Source organism: Anthonomus grandis, chromosome 5 (assembly GCF_022605725.1).
Source record: "Anthonomus grandis grandis chromosome 5, icAntGran1.3, whole genome shotgun sequence".
NCBI lineage: Eukaryota > Metazoa > Arthropoda > Insecta > Coleoptera > Curculionidae > Anthonomus > Anthonomus grandis.
Genome location: NC_065550.1, coordinates 30,553,341 through 30,573,189, shown reverse-complemented (window position 1 = coordinate 30,573,189; position 19,849 = coordinate 30,553,341). Strand labels below are relative to the sequence as shown.

Here is a 19,849-nt window from a genome sequence, read left to right as displayed (position 1 = left end):
ACAACACATCTAAATGAAAGAATATGCAGTGGGGCACCATTAAACCATTAAACCAATTACTGCTGAAGCCCAGACGTTAGAAAATGAAAACAAAAAATAAAAAAACGCTGCAGTATTGGCCAACACACCATTCAAGGTCAGCTGCATGTGGTCAACGGCTCCCTAGCCTTGGCCTTGGACCGAATGTCAAGTTCAAGTATGCGCATCGATAATCACAAACAATTTCTATTTAATTATTGTTGTTGTTGGTGTTGAATCTTTAATTATGATGAGGCATGTTAGAGGATTTTCCTATACAAATGCTGCGAATTAGTAGACGACTCTGTTTTGACGACTCTTCTTTGAACTCATTTTTTATTACGTGGAAGATATTAACTCAAAGGAATTACTTTCAAACTGTGAACGTAGAAAATAGCTTCCAATATCAAGAAAATAGTGAAAATTGGGACTTTGGAGTAAAGAGAACGTAAGACTTTTTAATTTTGAGAAACTGTCTTAAAACCTCTTATACAAAAAAAGGCAGTATTCCCGAAAAATATGGTAAATTTCAACAAAGTTAAAAATTTGAAATTTGCCGAGTTTGCATTTATCAGGAAAAGATTATCGAAAAAATCGAATGGCGAAATTCGCTATTTCTCGAAGGAACCCCAGAAAATAAAGTATAGTATTAGAATACTTGAATTATAGGAATGTATAGGAGTACCCCTATGAATTCTTATAAAAAATCCACTTTAATTTTTTTTTAAAGGAAAACTGTGGTGCTAGCTATAAAGAGCTGTAGAAAAAGAAATTTCAATTTTATTTTTCATAGACTGGCAGAAAATCTATAAAAACCTCTTATCCAAAAATACAGTTTTTTCAAGAAGTATGGGACATTTAAAATAAAATTCTTTCTATGCATTCATCATAAAAAGGCGGTCAATGAAGTCTTATAACGAAATTTTCCATTTCCCATAGAAAAGTCAGTAAAAAATTAAATTTCCATTAAATCACTTGCATTACAGAAATTTAAAAGGATAATATTTATTTTTTAAATCACTTAAATGTGTTATTGTTTATAAAACACGAGCTATCGCTGGAAAAAGAAATTTTAGTTTTATTATTCATACAGTGGCAGAAAACCTTGAAAAACCTCTTATTTGTAAAAGGCAGTTTTCGCGAGAAGTATGGGAAATTTAACTATTTTTATTTTCACAATGTCTCTATTAAGCACAAAATAAAAAGCATTCTACACATTTTTGAGAAAAAGTACCCAGAAAGAAGGTATATTCATCTTTTGGCTAAAACTGGTAGAAAAAATTTAAAGTTTAATACCTTGACAAGTTTCTTGATGAAATGGGTTCAAATGCGTGGAGGAAAATGGAAAATGACTTTGATATTCCAAATAATTTTGTATTTTTCCGACTTGTTGAGTTGGAAGCACCTCTCGTCTCCTTGTAAGTTATTTATTATGAATTTCAGTCGTTTTCTAGGTCTTTGACAAGGCCAGTCCTTGAAAAACTGGTTACGGTTTATTTATTCCAGGCATTTAAAGTTGCAAAAGCAATCCTAAAACAAATTGCTTTGAATATGTAAATCCTCGACGCAACATGTTCAAATGTCCGAAAGAAAGGGCTGAAAATTACAAATATTTATGAAAAATTACTCTAAAAACCTGAGAGAGATTTTAATTTTGAGCCGTCCTTAAAGGAAAACTGAAACTTCTTACTCTAGGCCATGTAGATATATAACCGGCGTACGTTTCATCTTTTAGACATCATATATTGCTCAGATCTTTATTTTTCTAAACTTTCATAGACCACCCTTTTAATCTATCGTTTCTTGCATAAGGGATTAACATTTATTTAAAAAAAATAAAGCAATTTTTTGGAGCACACCCTAATAAATAAATATAATTGATCAAAAGCTTTTTTATTACATTTTCCTGCATATTCTGCTTCCAAAACCTTCCCCAATAAAACCCTTGACTCTACTCGGTTAAAGGGTTAAATGCACACAAAAGTATTGATCGTAATACGGTGGTGCAGTTAGGGCTGCACACAAATAACGAAAACCCTCTGTAATGATCTGAAGACTACATCAGTTTAAGCACCCTAAAACAACCCTTATTCATCCCCTTTTAAAAATATTTAAATAACTGCATCTCCGTCATGATGTGCAGCAACTGGACGCGGCCATTATATTATTTTCCGTCCTTTTAACAATTATTATTTTGCATTTGGTCGTTCGTGTTATGTGTTTCTAAAGAGATTATATTTAGAAACAGGTATTGGGTATATACATGTGTGTGTGTGTGTGTAACTAGGGGGACAGGCACATACATTTTCAAGGTTAGCGAGAGAGGAACGCCAATTATTTATGTTTTACCGTTTGGTAGTAACTATAAAGCCAACTGGTTGAATAATATTCAAGGGATTTTTTTTCGTTTTGATTTAATTGGCGCGAAAAGCTAAGGAGAAAAAATGGGTATTAATTTCTTCTCAATTTCTTTCAGCTATGGCAGAAGGAAATGGTGAAGTCCCAGATGAACCGATGAAGATCGAGGACACCGAGAAGACGGCGGACTACCAAAAACTAATCGAATATGGATTGGACGAGAAGGTCGCCTCGAAACTGGACGAGATCTACAAGACCGGCAAATTGGCCCACGTCGATTTGGACGAGCGGGCCCTGGATGCCCTCAAGGAATTCCCGGTCGAGGGCGCCCTTAACGTTTTAGGACAGTTTTTAGATTCGAATCTGGAGCATGTATCAAATAAATCGGCGTATTTATGCGGCGTTATGAAAACCTACAGGTAAAATATCACCCGCGTAATATTGTATTTGTTAAGTGACTTTCACTTTCTCCTTCTAATTAGCCTTTTTTTTTTGTGGAGCGTAACAATTCCTTATATACGAAAGCTCATTATAAATCAGCTCAAATAGCCAAGCCAATGTACTTTTTTTCCTGTTATGGGGGTCGTCCATTGTGTCCGAATAGAAATCAGCCTACAGGGGTTATTGTGCTCATCCCGATATTGCATCTATAATACCCTGCCTAATACCTCTCCGCCCTGTACCGGCCGGGACAGGTCTTTTGCTTCTAGGGCTTCTACCTCCAGTATAATGTCCTTTGCGACACAAGGCCTCACAGTAGCAAATGACATGTCGGACTTGTTGGCCATTCCAGAACCGAAACCCTATTTTGTGTAAACCATTGTTTAACAATCCGTGCCATATGTTTAGGGTCGTTATCTTGTTGATACACCCACTTTACAGACATGTTTTCTTCGGCATATGGTAGCCATGACTCTATCCAAGATATACAAATTAATTTCTTTTGTCATGGTCTCTTTAATCCAAAATATGAAACCTACTCTATTGTAGGAAAAACAGCCCCACAGTTTGATATTTTCACCTCCATGTTTACCTGTGCCGATTGTGCTTCTAGGATTATATTTTTCATTCTTTCTCCTTCTAACGAATAATCTTCCATCTGAATAAGTTGATCATCGTCTCATCACTAAAAAGAATGTTGCACCAATTTTTTTTCCTTGAAAATTTTCATTAAAATTATTCTTAATAAATGCCAGTCTTTGTTTTATATTTTTTTGCTTAGAAATGGGACTTTTCTAGCCACTCAACCATATAATTTTTAGTCTTGCAAACGTCTTCTTATCGTCCTAATAGTTAGGCCTAAGTTTCGTTGTATAGAGGTAGATGTGGAAAAAGGTTGTTTACTGACTTCGCGTACAATAAGCTTATCAGTCTTCCGTGTGGTTTTTCTTGGAAGGCCTCGATTTTTAGGAACATTTTCCGTTTTATTTTGTGTTTTTAAAACTCACAAAATTTCACAAGGTGATCTTTTAAGCACATTTGCAATAAATACATAAGTTCCTTTTAGCACAATCGAATATTAAGGTCTCCATTATACACTCCAATGCTGGTCAGGTGTCCTTTAAGGGCTAGATGGCCCGTTCTGATACCTGTCAGTGTTCTGAGTTTCTTCCTTCCAAATGTAAGGAGATCTCTAGCCATTTTTTTGTCTATTTTAAGATTCATAAACCTATTTTCTCTCTTCAGCCCTCTTATTTCTGTCCAGTGAGCTTGATGTTTTCTTTTCACCCAGTCCCTGATCTTACTGCAGATAATCCTTCTCTGCAGTCCCAGTGCTCCCAGGTTTTGGTGCGATGGAAGGTGCCGTACAATCTTTTCTTGTTAGTTCATCGACTTTTTAAAATTACTGAAAACCTGTATGTCCTGTAAACCATATAAGTCTAACTGAGTGGCGGTCTGATATAACCCATGGGGTTCGATTATAAAGCGGCTTGGCTATTTGTTATTATTAGAATCTGCTGATTAGTGTATGATCTCCTAATATTTTCCCTAGCACATTCTAGTATCGCAAATATTTTGGTCTCAAAAACTGTGGCATGTTTTTCAAGCAGATGAGACGTTTCTTGCTTAGGTTTTTCTCCACGAAATTCCAGCTCCCGTTCCCTTGTCTGTCTTGGATCTTGTTGATGCATTCCATTCTTTTCTTGTTAAATATTCAACTTTAAAAGGTGTGCGGAAGCAATACTTTGGAATCATGTGATCTGAAATCAATTCTGATTTGTTTGCTTTACAGCTTCTGATATTCCTTGTTGTCCTGTCAAGTTAGCTTGAATGTTATTTCCAGTCCCAATTTGCTTGTCCTTGTATTACCAGGTGTAATGGTGGGAGGTTAAGAAGAACTTCCATGGATGCGTTTGGTGTAGATTTCATGGCTCCTGTTAAGAATAGACATGCTTTGTATTTTGCTTAACTTAAGCCTTGCTCCTACTTGCAGGGTTTTGGCCACCACGTTAGTGCAGGATAAGTTATTGTGAGCACCACTACTCTGGTATAAATCCAGTGTGCCATTTTGGGCTGTAATCCCTGTGTTAGCCGATGCATGCGTTTTACTGTCGATAAAATTGATTCCGATCGCTTGGTTACTTTGTCAAAAATGTTGGTTCCACCCTAACTCGGAGTCGAAGATAACCTCCAAGTATTTTATCGCTCCCAACATAGGAATTTCCTTACCAAACAAGAATAGTGACACAAGATCTTCAATCTTTCATCTTTTGTTAATTTTTCCTTGGACTAGTATCACCAAATCATCTGCATCTTCTAAAGTTCTAAAACTTTTTTCTCTTAATTTTAGTGATCATACATCACAGGATAGGCAACAGAACACCTCCCTGTGGACATGCGTGAGGTAGAGACCTTTAGAGTTTCATTCAGCAGTTCGCATCTTACTGTTCTGCTTCTAAGCATGCAGTCTATCCACCTGCATGGTTTCGCCTATTTTTCAAGTTCTCCTGCGGTTCTTGTAATAGACTCCAATGTTGTATTTTCAAAAGCTCCTTCGACATCCAGAAAGGCAGCTAATATCCTATTCAGTGCAATCTGTATAAATTTGCTTGCGGTGTATGCACATTGGTCTTGCAGCAGAGAGTTTTCAACCAATGCTCCGTCTTTAATGTATATGTCGAGCAGTTTTTTTAGGGTCTTCAGCAAAAATGACAGGACTTATCGATCTAAAAGATTTAGCTTGAGAATCGTCAGTTTTCCGGGCTTAATAATCTAATAGCTATATTCCTATAAGATGGACTGGCACTTAATATCTTAATCAGCTTATTTATTAATACATCTATTCCTTGTTGCACCATTGCTTAAATCATTCCATCTGGGCCAGTAGATTTGTAGCACTCAAATAAGTTGATGACGCATTTGATCTTCTCTTTTTTTGGCAGCCTCCAATTCTCTCGACGTACTTTGTATTGACGTCGTTGCGTACTACCTTGCCTGCCACGTATATTGTCTTTTATAGCGCACTCAGATAAATGTACCCGAGAAAGTTCGATCAGTGTTTCTTTTCCTGTGGTTGTACACTCGCCATCGTCATTGCGTAAAGAGCTAATCGTGCAGCATTGCTCCTTGGCAATAACCTTTTGGGGTCTAGCTCAGTTAATCTCTGGAAAGCTTTTCAGTTTTTCCCAGTACTTCCTTCAACAGTTTCTCTTTGCCTGCGCTGCTTGTTGTAGACAGTCAAAGATGTCCTATAGATTTCTTTTCTTCCACTGTTGAACAGAATGATCAAGGGACAGCTTAGCAGGATAAACAGACGGTAGAAAATGAATAACAAACGGATTAGAAGGGTATTGACGTATACCAGATTGACAACATCAGATGACAAAGTGTATATAAGCTTAATAAGTACGGATGATGATGACCTGATGATGCGATGATATTGTAATCGCGAAACCGGTCGTCATAATAAAAGGAATTTCTGGTGAAATAAGACCCTTATTTTCTACTGTGTTTGCTAGCAAATACCTATAAAAATACATCCCAGAACATGGACACCATTCTCCAAACTATTAATAAGTACTGTTAGCTTAAAATTATGCTTTCTAGATGATTAACAGACATCAATTGGAAAAAGAAGCATTTGTATCAGATAGAAATTGAATTATGATACAAATAAGCTAAAGAGTAGAAGAAATATTATTAACTATTGCCGAAATGACATTTGGAGAGTAAGAAATAAAGAAATAAGAACAAAGTGATGTGTGAGGGGGTGTGACTGTGGAGATTGGCTTATATTGCCAGAGGTGGAGAACTACTAGGGCGATGAGCAAGAACAGGGAGAATAGGAAGAAGAAAAAAATGAAGGTGAAAAAGAGGGAAAAGAAAACCATAAATTAGAAGAAAATGTATCATTTATTATTCCTGGAAACTTTCTTTATTTCTCAATGGAGCATCATTTAGCTATTACTGAATGTTTAAAAGATAATACTTTAGTTTTCTTTACAATCGCACTATACCACTCCATTATTGCCTTAAATTAATCATATATTTGGATTTGCCAAAGGCATTTGATATAAAGCTAGAAGAGCATGGACTACGAGGAAATTCTTTTCATTTGATTATTTTTAACTAAAAAATAAAACACAATGTGTCGTCGCCAGAGTGATCAATTCTAGGGTCACAAGTTAATCCAGAATTACTTTAGATTGTTTAATTTTATATACAGATCGATTATTTTCAGTCAAAAAAAGACAACATTTCTCGAAAAAGTATTTATACAGTGGATGCCTTGAAGGCATTATTTTTGTCAAATCCGCTAATGCTTAATGACTTACTAGTTAGTTTGTTCATCGTTGACATTTTTGCTCTTTGTGCTGTATATATAGCTTTTTGAATAAATAAACATTTATCTATCTATCATGATAGAACCTAGGTCGTTAATATATCTTTATAAGAAACGAAGGTATTTTTTAAACATAATTACTAACCTAGGGAGACAAAGAACAAATTCGAATGAAAAGCGTCCAGAAGTAACGACGTTAATATTTTTGTTGAGAAGGTTGCCTACCCTGTTTAGAAACACATTGGTTGCCTACAAACTCTTCCTGCTATAATCCTAGGCTGACTTCTTAGAGTCTTGAATAAAGTCGGATATAAACTATATTACTAAATTACTTACCTGGGGAGCGAAAGAAATTAATGACGGCAACCGCGACTATATATACATGCGTAGTAGTAATTAGAATAGATTAAAGTTACATTTTCTTGCTGCAATCAGGGGCATAGTAAGGACGAGGGGTGACACCCCCTTAAAGCGTCCGGATTTTTTACGCAAAAATCGGGCAACTACTTGAAATGCAATAAAAAATTATTAACATTTTTAAATAACATTCAAAAAAAAGTCGGTCTTTTTATGCTCATCACCCCTCCAAATTTGACGCTCTCGTTACGCCCCTGGCTGCAGTTTTACAAATGTGACCGAGGACTATTGCTCTATATCCTAAATCACTTTCACAGATTTCTTTAAGTGAAACTCTCTTAATCCGTTTAAAAACGTAAATATTTTTCTTTTTCACCATATAGTGTTCCTGACACGGGCCTTTTAAATGTTTTCAGACAAAAAAGCAGGGCCGGCTCGAGTCAGGGTTCGACGGCAGCCGCGCCCACCCCCGCCAAGGGCCCCGACGAAGAAAAAATTAAACAAATCTTAGATAGGACCGGATATACGTTAGACGTTACCACCGGTAAGACACTTTTTACATTGAAACCTTAACCATCCAGACAGCACAAATGTGTCCTATGGACATCTAAAGGTTCCGTCTTTTTGGAAATTTTAAGGTCTAACGAACATTTGTTAATTTCTTCAAAAAAACCAATGGATGTTCATAGAATTATACAAATGACCAAGTAGATTGCCCTAGGATCATTTAAATTCAAGAATGAACACTTGTTTTGCAATATAACACATTATTGAGGTGTAAAGGAAGTGTTGTTGGAAATGTTAAGGCGTATTTATTTTAATATTGCAATTTTTATTGTTTATACAACAAAAGGAAATGACAAATACGAATTTCGTATTGGGATTTATTGGATCTTCTAAGTACAGAGTGAATAATTCCTTATTATGTTTAGATATAAGAACTACCACTAATGTAAAAAAACTTTAGTTAACTGAACTATGATTTTTTATCAGTCCTTATCTCAATTCTTTATTTTGACTTTTGCTTCTGTCAGCAGCGGATGTTTTTTTTATTATTGTTTAAATATTTATCGATAAAAAAGTAGGAAAGAAATTATATAATGTTCCAAGCGTTTGCAGTATGGATTTTAAAGGCTTGTGGTGTCTATGAATGGTTTCCTAGTATAAGTACTATAGGAATTTATTGGACATATTGCTGCTATAGGCATTTTTATTCAATTAAATAAATATATGCACAAACAAATTCGTTGTACTTATTCGGAATCTGATAACAGGATTGCATTCCGCAATTTTACAATGAAATTCCGAATATGCATATATTTACTAATTTGTGCAAATTGCAAACCAAAAAATATTGTCATCCTAAAAAATATTATTAAATGAGGAAACAAACATTGGAACTTATCAAAAATAAATAAAGTCGGTCATTGATATTACCTAATTACTCTAACTAGTTGGTAATATCTAATGAATGTAGAAGGAAACATTGCAATAGATGTGTTCCACTTAACCTTTTCCTTGTTTGAATATTTCCTGCTTAAGAAAAAATTCTTTCCAAAGGGGCCAAACACCTAAAAATGGATTTAGATTAGATTAAACTTAGACCAAAAGGCAATTGGATTATTTTCCAATGGACTTATTGGAAGGTTTAATTGAGCTTTAAGATCAGCTGATATTTCAATTTGAGAACTGACCAATTTTTTGTGATATGACCATAATATTGTTAGAATTTCATATGTACTTACTTCTACCCCTTGTTGAGTACTATTTAATAATTTATCTACAAAATTTATTGGATTTGGATTACCAAAGAAAATCATTTTTAAATCTTGGTTCTAAAAATGTAGATAGGCTTCGGGTATTGTTATCTTCAATAGCACCAAAACGTTTTGAAATCTCTGCTACGACAATTTGCTTTTACTATTCAGTCTCTAGAGTTAGAAGGTCTAAATTTAAAATATTGTTCTTTAAATAGTTAACCATTAGAATAATTGTGCTGCATGTTAAATATTTGTTTCCGCTAATTTCTTTGAAAATCTGTTCCATGGAGTTTAAAAGAAAAATAAGTTCTCTAAATACTTTTCAACTCTACATATAGATGGAGATTTGGGATTTTTTAATAATATTGGGGTTCGAAATTGGGGGAGCTCTAAAAATCTCTCCACCAGGTGGAATTCCACCTGACTGAATAAGTTTTGATTTTTTATTGGAATTTTGTGATGCACCTAGCTAATCCGTAACAGATTCACCATGTTTAAACTATGTAACTATATACTTTATGTCTTTAATAATTTGTTTTATTAAACGCATTTGGTAATATTCGCCCCATTGAGCAATATGAATAAAGCTACGTTTTTTGATACCAATACTAATAGACTTAATCTTTTCATTATCTAAATAATGAACAGTGGTTTCCCAAAAGTAGTATACCCAGTGACAAAGTAGTATGCTTCTCTTCAATTAGGTTTGTAATGTTGTGTCGTCCTGGCTATTTTCATTAAATTCTTAAGTCGTTCCTTCTCTGTCGGGTTCAAGGGTAAAATATCTTTGGCTATCATGAAAATAAGTGAATTTGTGGTTTTGGTGAATTTTGCCACTCCTAAAAAAATGCCACCCTCATTGAGTGCTTGAAACATGCAATAAAAAGCAAATAAAATAAATGTGCATTTTTGAATTTTCATTTGCTTTATAATATACGCATATATGATTTAAAAAAGTCATATGTTAAAATATTATTGAATGACAAAATAATATAAAAACCAATACAAAAACTTTATAATTATATTTATTTCCGTTAGTTACCTGCAAAAGATACTAATTTAAATATACTTTCAGAGGTTGTTAAAAGATTCGGTCTTGATTTCGATAGAGATACTCACATCACTAAAACTACAAACGCTAAATGTTGATGCAATGAACTCCTTCTCGGAGAAATCTATTGGTAGTGTCAACGATTTTGAAGTAAAACAGTTGTTAAAATTACCTTTAGATTCTTCAGTTACTTTGCCATGAAATCTCTAGAAATAAAAATGAAGTATGTACTAGAAATAAAATTAAAGACTATTTTTTAAGCACAAATTTCAAATAAAATAATACATGGTACATACTTTGCGCCTTAGATTAGTGCTCATTATTTTGTGTTCAGAATTAGGAAATGTATCGCCCCTTTGATACTTTTTAATGTGCTTCCTTTTTAAATGGGTTTTTAGATTTCTAGTAATGCCGGACGTTTTTAATACCATTAAACACAATCGGCATTTGCTTGAGTTCTTATCCTTGACAAAGACTTCACAAACCGAGACATACTTATACTTAAGATAATAAACTGACCAGTACTCTTCCAAATTTAAATTAACTTATGAATATGAGTTTCTAAACCAGACTTACATAGAACTTAGGGGAATCATAGAAAAGAAACGCTAAATTTCTAATAACCTCATAAACAAACATCAACGAGACAGGGTTGCCTGGTAACTTTTAACTCAATCAGAAGTTATCATTTTAGCAGCTCCACGCTTCACCCTTTACAATCCATTTTACTACCATAAGGTAGATGACACTTCCAATATTAAATCAAGTGTCATCTAGTATATTACATGTGTTTTAAGAAATACACTTATAACTCAGTTAAGATTAATAGAATCGATCGATCTTAGATTCGTATATCCCCAAAAAATATCAGTCCTATGGCTTTTCATTTTTATATGTTCAATGGCTGTCCTTTTTTTAAGCCATGGGATTAAGAAATTTGTATATTCCTCGTAAGTCTTTTATATTTAAAACACATTTTTTGACGTAAGATGGACAACTTATGTATCTATAAAAATAGGAATCCACTGGCACTGGACAGGTAAACTAATTATACTTTTCAAATTATATTTTGGAAGGTCAATCAAATTCCATTGGCCAAGTTATTTTAAAGTCCATTGGATTGCCCAAAATGATTATCCATAGAATGTCCATTATTAATCCATGGGCTTTTCGACTTAATTTGGACTAATACTGGACATCCATTAGAGGATGTGTGCTGTCTGGAATGTTAATGTGATTTCTTCTAATACTACCGTGCGTAAAGCACTCTTTGACATGTAAAATCTTCTTAAGTAACTTTAAATTTCTAATAGGACAAAGGAAATATGGAGGTCCGCCGCCTGGTTGGGACGGGCCTCCGCCCGGTTTCGGGTGCGAGGTGTTTTGCGGTAAAATCCCGAAGGACCTCTACGAGGATGAGCTGATCCCGCTATTCGAGCAATGCGGGACCGTGTGGGATCTGAGACTGATGATGGACCCAATGACTGGGACAAACCGGGGATACGCCTTTGTCACCTTTACTACGAGAGAGGCGGCACAAAATGCTGTACAGAAGGTAGGGGATGCGTTGTTGGGGACGGTGTTTTATTTGTTCTTTTCATTTTTTTGAGGGGTAAAGCATTGACGCTTTGTGGGGGTGAGATGAGAATGAATGTAGGCTGAATAGCAGCCAGGGAAAAGTTAGGTTAGATAGTTCGACTGTTGTTACAATAAACTGAGGTTTTATGGATTTTTTTTAATACACTATCAGACAAAAGTAGAGCAACACTCTGACAAAATTTACGAATCCATGTTTTATAATACTAAATTGTGATTTAAAACGTCATAGTCGACAAAACAGCGCTTTCGTTATGGAATTTTATAATAAAGTTTCAAATGAAAATTAGCCGACATACATTTAGGGACGGTAAAAAACAAGCTGACATATCAAGACAATTTTAATTGCCCAGATACAGTGTATCAAAAACAATTTCATCTTGATGATTCAAATTATATATTACAAAATTATATGATATATAATTCCTTTTTGCAACTTAATATTAAATACGAAAATTATGTTAGCGTCAATGCGTAGGCTTGTGTCGCGTTTAGAACTATTAATTATAATACGTTTTACTTAGTCTAAAAAAAGTAATCTAAATTGTTGTTAGACGAATATCAATGTCTCAAGGGCCATTCAAATATAGACATAATATTCAAAAGCTAGAGAATGAGCATTTAATATTATCTGTACAGGATATTTGGGACCTGATTGTAGTAGATTGAACCCAAACATTTCAATAAGATGGGTTTTTTAGCATTTTGAGAGGTTTTTGCTTTGTTTTTATGTGCCGTACTTGTGAGAAGGATTTTCGTATTCACCAATGTGTTTTTTTATGAAACCAATGCTTTCAAATAAATGATGTCTAAAATTAATTATTTAATAATTAACCATTTTATTAAAAATATATTTTCAGCAAAAATACGCACATTGTTTTGCGGACTTGTAACCTTACTAACATTGTGCAATGCAGGCCAAATGCATTGCCAAAAATTGGAAGGAAGTACGTGTAGTAGTATGTACCTACACACACTTGCAAGTAGGCTTTGTAAAACAGCTAACCGTTAACAGTCTTATAAATATCGACCGCCGGTCATTTCATGCAGTAATTATTTAATAAATTAATTTTAATAGACTTCAACTTTAGCTTTGTTCTCATTGCAAATTTCTAACAAGTTTGAAACTGTTGCCAAATCATTCTTGATGTGCATGCGTAAAATATTATCACCTGATCGATTTGAAACCGTCTGTGCGAACATGAGTGGAGTCTAATTTAAAAGAAGAGAAGGAAAAATAATCTCACTTTAAGATCACAAAAAAACATAAACGCACTGTCGGGGAATTAAATTCCCATAGGGTTCCGCCTGTTGTTTATAGTATTCACTAGCTTTAAATCGCTCAGAAATATTTTTTGCTACTTTAGGGCTTACTCTAATGGTCGAGAAATTCAATTCTGTTAAATTGGGACACAGTTTCATCTAAATAAAAAAATTAATTTTGGGCCTTATCCGTTCAAGTAAATCTTCTAAGTCTGTGCCGGAATCAGAAAATTCAGATTCTTCCGACGACGATTTATTTAAGATTTAAGACAAGTCACTCATTTCCTTAATGTGAATTTTTAGACTATTCCAACAATTTCAAAACGAATATCAGGAATTATACAAAATGATAAAATACAAACAATTTAGTGGCTATGTTTATGTTCATAAGATCGGCGTTTACTGGCTACACGAATTCTCTGACACTTTGCTTGAAATAAATCAGAAAACAAGTCTGACTATCAGATGACGATCAGAAATTTATGTAAGAACATTAAACTTTTAACAGATTTAAAACTGATCAGAAGTTTCTGTGCAAACGTATTTTACTCTATTGCGCATGTTTATTTGTCGAAAAGTGATGTGAGAACAAACCTTTTATATAAAGTGTAAGTGATATGGAAAGAATCTAATGTGCGTTCGAAAATTTAATGAAAAAAAAGAGAACCATATTATTGTCAATTTATCTCAAAAAATAATACAGTCCACCAATTCTATAACTCTGACAACGACAAATGCAAATTCCTAAAAGTAAGTAAATGAGCATGTTTAAAAAGATCATTACTAATATTTATAGAGGAATGAGTATGTTGTTATAAATTGTTATGATAAATCTACATACCTGGAAACCTAAATAGTATAGGATCTTAGTTTTTTTTTAAAGTACTAATTAAGTAGCATTTTCGTAGAAACGAAAAAAAAAGAAACTAGGTTGCTCTACTTTTGTCCTATAGTCTATTGTTTAGGATATGAAATGGTTTTTAGTCAATTAATGAGTCTCAGATTAATGTGACAAATTGCTTAATTAGATTTGTTTGTTTAAATTTGACCCTTGGTGCATAAAAAGTAATTTTTCTGAACTATAAGGGATATCTTTATGCTTAAGTACTTGTGTTTGGCTGTATAGGTTCAAAGGGCAAAAATATTCTAAAACAGCTCAAAATAACATACAGTACTTTTCTCCCCTGTCAAATTAACAGTTTTAAATATCAAAATGACATCTCAAAATAAAAGTTTAAATGGGAAGGGCATAGTCTTGTCAAACTTGTTTGTAAAAGCCTGCCAGTAAATGATTTTGTATTAGCCATATTTTAGGTTTATAAAGTACGAACAGTTTAATTCAGTCCGGTTTAAAATCTCTATTATCTCACTTCAAATACCTGAAAACCTTTAAAAAAATGATTCAACTATCAGTATGAAAACGATCTGTAGACGAACCTATACAGCCAGGAACGCACCTAAAACATTTGTCTCTACCTTTTGTTTTTGTACATATAAACTTAATTGGCAAAAGTTCTATTATAGATCTGTTGTGTGTCTTGACAGCTGTCAGCCGTCAGTTGTCACTGTCAGTTGAGTATATGACTTTTGTTGCAGCGGCTCTCACTGACTCTCTCTCTCACTCTATCTCTCTATCACTCGCTCTCACTCACACTACTACTACTACAACAACTAGTTCCTGTAGATTCTCTCTTTATTATTTATCGGAGGGGAAGGGTGGGGTATGAATTATAAAATAAGCCTTCCTCGCCCCCCTTCCCTTTGTAGAGCGAAATTTTCAAAATTTTATCTTTTTTTTTTCCAGCCGGCAATTGCGTAAGTCTTCCAAATTGGGGACGGGTCTCCTCTTTGCGCCTTGGGGGCAAAATTGAGACTGATCTGATTTTTTTTTGTGTTCGTTAGTTTTAGGCCCGTTTTTGACCTTAAAGTAGACATTCTGACTTAAGAAGGGCAAAATTGAAGAAATAAAAACTTATATTGTCGTCTTATACACGTCACATAGTTAATGTGGCATGCCCAAGAAAAGTAACGTCAAAGGATTCCTTCTTAAGTCTTGTTTGTGATTTATCCAAAAAGCTAAATTTAAGTAGAAGGTTGGAAAACGGGTCTTGGATGATCACTTTTTCCATCTTTGGTATTTTTTTTTTAATATTCTGTTGGGTTTATTTGATTTGACGTTTTGTGTTGGTTTTTTGTAGTTTTTTTGGGTTAGGTGTACCGTAGCGTGATAAATTTACAAAATTGGGCACGATTTGGGGCCGCTTGAGTTCTTGTTATATTTATTGAACTAAAACGGTTAAGTGAGAGACGTTTGACATGCTATATTGACATGGTTTTCGGGTTCTTTTGGTCAATTAATATTGGTCTTTGTGACTGTTTTAATATGAAATGCAGGATGTCTGAAATTACGTCTTTATTTTTATTTTATTTATTTAAGCCTTTATCTCCAATAAGCAACTTGCCCAATAATAGAAACATGTTTACGAATTTGTTATATATTAATTGATAATTAAACTGAACTTAACCGAAAACAAAAAGAAAAACTAGAGCAACAATATACAAATCAAAAGTTTTAAACACATCCGACCGTTTATTTATGTCGCACAAATGAAAAACTTTATTAAATCTTCATTAAAGCACATTAAAACTTAATAAAAATGATAATTCTTCTCAGACGCAATGGATGTAAATTAAAGAAACCTAATAATTGGCAGTGGTAAAACCTCTTACAGGATATATACCATCAAGTCTATAGGCTAAGGTAAATTGAATTCCACACGATGCAACCATATTTCAATTTTGACCTGTCAAAGCAGCTATGAAGCCAACCCCAACCCAAGTATCTTCATGGATGACATCACAAGATTAATAAAGTGTGATATAGAGGAAAATTCGGAATCGAATGCGATATCTGAATAAGTCTTTTCAAGATTTAAGATTGAGAGGTGTTAATAGAGTATAGTTGAAAGTAAGCCCATAATTAAAACAAATATTGACACACCATGTGTTTACTTTCAGAACGAAACAAAGAAGATACCATCTAACGTATGCTTTATTGACTGGCAAATCCAAGTTGGGATCTCCAGTCCTGGATCTATCTTACTTTTATTGCTCGTGTGCCTCCAGATGATTATTAAAATTTAAAATCCAACTTAAAAAGTTCAAAGTAATGTGGATCAGCACACTGAGTCTCTAAGAAATCCAGATAATTCTGAGCAAATAAGCAATCAATAACTGTCTGTGCTAAAAAAAAGCCAGTCTAAGACAGTGGAGTGTGCTAACCAAATCGTTGATAAATAAAATAATTAACGACGGATCTAAATTTGAATCTTGAGGTACACCTGAGGTAGCATTAAAGAATTTGGATCTAAAGTTGTCATACACCACAAACTGCCATCAATCAAGTAAGTACGAATGAAACAAATTAAGTAGCCTGGATGAAAAGTCATAGCAATTTAATTTATTTAACAAAATTCAATTCTGTCATTTTTTTTTTGAAAATCGGTATATATAACATCACTCTGTTATTGATGAATCCAAAAATATGACTGGAAAGGCAAGTCAAATTACTAATACAAGATCGGCGTATGAAACGACTTTGAAATTGAACGTTTTACATTCTTGATGGTAAATGAAGTAGGTGCCAAGAATTCCAGTAGTGATAAAGTAGTAGAGCAGAAGTTAACGTGAGTGCTTAAGTACATTAGCTTCAACATACATAAAAAGCAACAGCAAAACTAAGTATCCCATTTAATAGAATCCACTAGTGAACACTACATAGACAAACTAGTATAAATAAAATCGGAACGAAATTATTACATGATGATTCATATTAAATGAAAGCGAGTCTTTAAATCTAGCAAGAATCTCTGGTAAATGGCAACAATGATATACAAACCACAGAAACATAATTAACTTTTTTTTACACATAACAGTAATGGGACTAATGGACTATGTCTTGTGCCTACCTTGCATGTGAGGAATATGGAAAGATAATTGTGCTACCTTTTTTGTTATTAACAAAATATTGTTGTTATTAATCTAAGTTAAGTATAATTAAAAATAAGTAATAAGTTAAATATGTGAGTCAATGGATTGGCCAGGACACAAATACAATTCTTGGTTAAAAATATCCATAGTGTTCCATCGATCCCAGATGTTGGAAAAATTTAACCCGGGATGCTCGATTGAGGTTTCCAAAGAATTATGCAATGAAGATCAATTGATCTGTAGTATAAATAATTCAGAAAAATTATTATTTATTTAATGGAACATTCTATATATACCTTAATCAATCGGATTTTTTTAAAATCTTATATGAATATGGTGCCACAACATAATTTTGATGATGCCTTTTACTAGTTAAAAACAGACCTTGTACTAGTTAAATTCTGCTGTATGTATCAGCATATTATAATTCCTCCATTATAAAAATTTTTAAATTTATGTTTAGACAACAAAATTCTTAGTGATGTGTAACCTCTGGCAACTCATAAGTTGATTCTAGTACATTAAGTGCATGCAACTACTAAGGATGTTAGTACAATTTAAATAGTTCAAGATGTCTAACTATTCAAGGATTTAGTTTAAAAATTGTACTAAAAACGCTTAATGCGTGACCACAAGCATCACCAAAAATGTCGTAAAAGGAAATTCTGTGGTAGTTAAATCAATTTGATGGGATAATATTATACAGGGTTTTCCTATTACTAAGAAATACTATAAGGCCATGCATAAAGCGTTTTTATTAGTACAATTTTAAAAATTAACCTTGCCTAGTAAAGAGTAAAAGAGGTTAATAGAACTTTGTACCATTTAAAAATTTGTACTAAAGGAGCCTTGTGGGTAGCGTCCACAATTGTCATAATTTTTGCATTTAAATCAAGAAAGTATGGAGATTTCTTAATGATGCATGGCTTCTGGCCACGCATATTAGTACAATTAAATAAATCTTCGGATATTGACGGAACTTTGTAGACATTGGTACAGTAGTACTAACTAAATATTCGAACTGCCTTTATTTTTGATTTTAACATGACGTTTTGGTTGGCGTGGTACAGTTTAAACTGCAGTTTACACTTGATAAGACACCACACCAACCGAAACGTTGTGTTAAATTTAAAAACAAGGGCATTGCCAGTTCGAAGTTTTAGTTATTTGTAGATACTATTTAAACATTTGTACATAAATGGCTTGTATGTGATACACACCAGAGGTTACGCATATACGTCTATTTATAGTTTTTTCTTAATATTTAAATTAAGACACTACAGACATTTCATTGTGCCGCATAAGTAGACAGTTTTCAAAATTAACTGAAAAGTGCCTTAAACGTGGCAAGAAGTTAATAGTTGTGCAGACTTAATTCAGACATCCTATATCTATTTTATGACCTCACTAATAATATAAAATACTTTATTCTCCTTAAGTGATAATAGGGATAAATAACGTTAATAACAGACTTCGGTTGTAAGAATTTGCACGGGTATCGTTACACTTTGTTGAAAAATAAATGATTGCCTCCTCCATCATCTACTGTACTGGAAGAAACTCAGCACGTTGTCAATATGGCGCCTCCTAACTGTATTTTATTCTATAGCGTAAAACTCAAGTAGCGCCCTCTAAGTGCCCCCAACCAAAATTCAACCCCATTTGGTTTCGCTAAATTAATTTTGTTTATTTTTTTCTTTTTGGTTTAAGCATTTTTTAAAGCAAAAACTAAATCAAAATTTGAACCTTTCGATCGCAAAATTTGGCATTTGTGTTTTTCTTTCTTTTATTCAGTTGGACAATTATGAAATCAAACCTGGAAAGACACTAAAAGTGAACATAAGCGTGCCGAACTTGAGGCTTTTTGTCGGCAATATACCGAAATCGAAAGGCAAAGAGGAGATTCTGGAGGAATTTAGTAAATTGACAGGTAAAGTTTAAAATTACTTTTTCTACTCGATCGCGTTCCTAAACGTGATTAAATAAAAGCAACAAATTCAAATCACTTATAACGGGCTCTACATCGCAATATAAAGAAAATAATCATCTACAAGAACACTGTCTACTACTTCCCTTGTCCTTTACCAAATCCTACCACCGCCCCCCCCTCACAGCCCCTCCCTCTGCCCAAGGCACAAATATGGCTACCCTTGGACTTTGACTTGCAGCTGAATGATTTTGAGTTGCGCAAAGGGAAAAAGATCGGCGTGACCATATCCTATAACAACCATCGGTTATTCGTCGGCTATATACCGAAAAACCGGGATCGCGCAGATCTATTGGATGAGTTTTCTAAGCATGCACGTAAGTTTCAGTTCCCCCCAACCACCTCCACTATTACCCCACTTTAAAAAAATATATATCAACAATAATAATAAAGTGAGATTTAAACCAAACCATTTTACTAATTTAAACTTAGGATCTTAAGAAAGGAGACCCCTATCGGTAAGAAGTAGAAGGATTCCAGATGAATTGAGTGTATTAGTCATGGCGCGTTATGACAAATGTCCAGTGTTGCCAAGTAAATTTTTACCGTGACAAAGTTATTGGGAGGAGTACCTCTTTTGAGAAACTCATATGGCATCAATTAAGTTTTATTATTAAGTCATGCCAGGTTATATATCCATATTTCAAAACAAAAATGTCTTTAAGTTAACCGTTGTATCACTTTTA

At 33.8% G+C, this 19,849-nt stretch overlaps 1 protein-coding gene across 11 annotated transcripts in view; it reads left to right on the top strand.

The window, feature by feature from the left end:
• LOC126736731 (heterogeneous nuclear ribonucleoprotein R) overlaps window positions 1–19,849 on the top strand; it is a 155,381-nt gene that overhangs the window by 107,481 nt on the left and 28,051 nt on the right. For 8 of the 11 annotated variants that reach the window (XM_050441252.1, XM_050441244.1, XM_050441248.1 and 5 more), the window contains 4 exons: window positions 2,495–2,795; window positions 7,900–8,060; window positions 11,641–11,882; window positions 18,971–19,106. In XM_050441252.1, the coding sequence (XP_050297209.1) occupies window positions 2,495–2,795; window positions 7,900–8,060; window positions 11,641–11,882; window positions 18,971–19,106 (840 nt within the window). Of the gene's footprint in view, window positions 1–2,494; window positions 2,796–7,899; window positions 8,061–11,640; window positions 11,883–18,970; window positions 19,107–19,344; window positions 19,481–19,849 lie in introns of all 11 variants that reach the window. The other 3 variants (XM_050441245.1, XM_050441251.1, XM_050441250.1) reach the window with 3 other exon arrangements.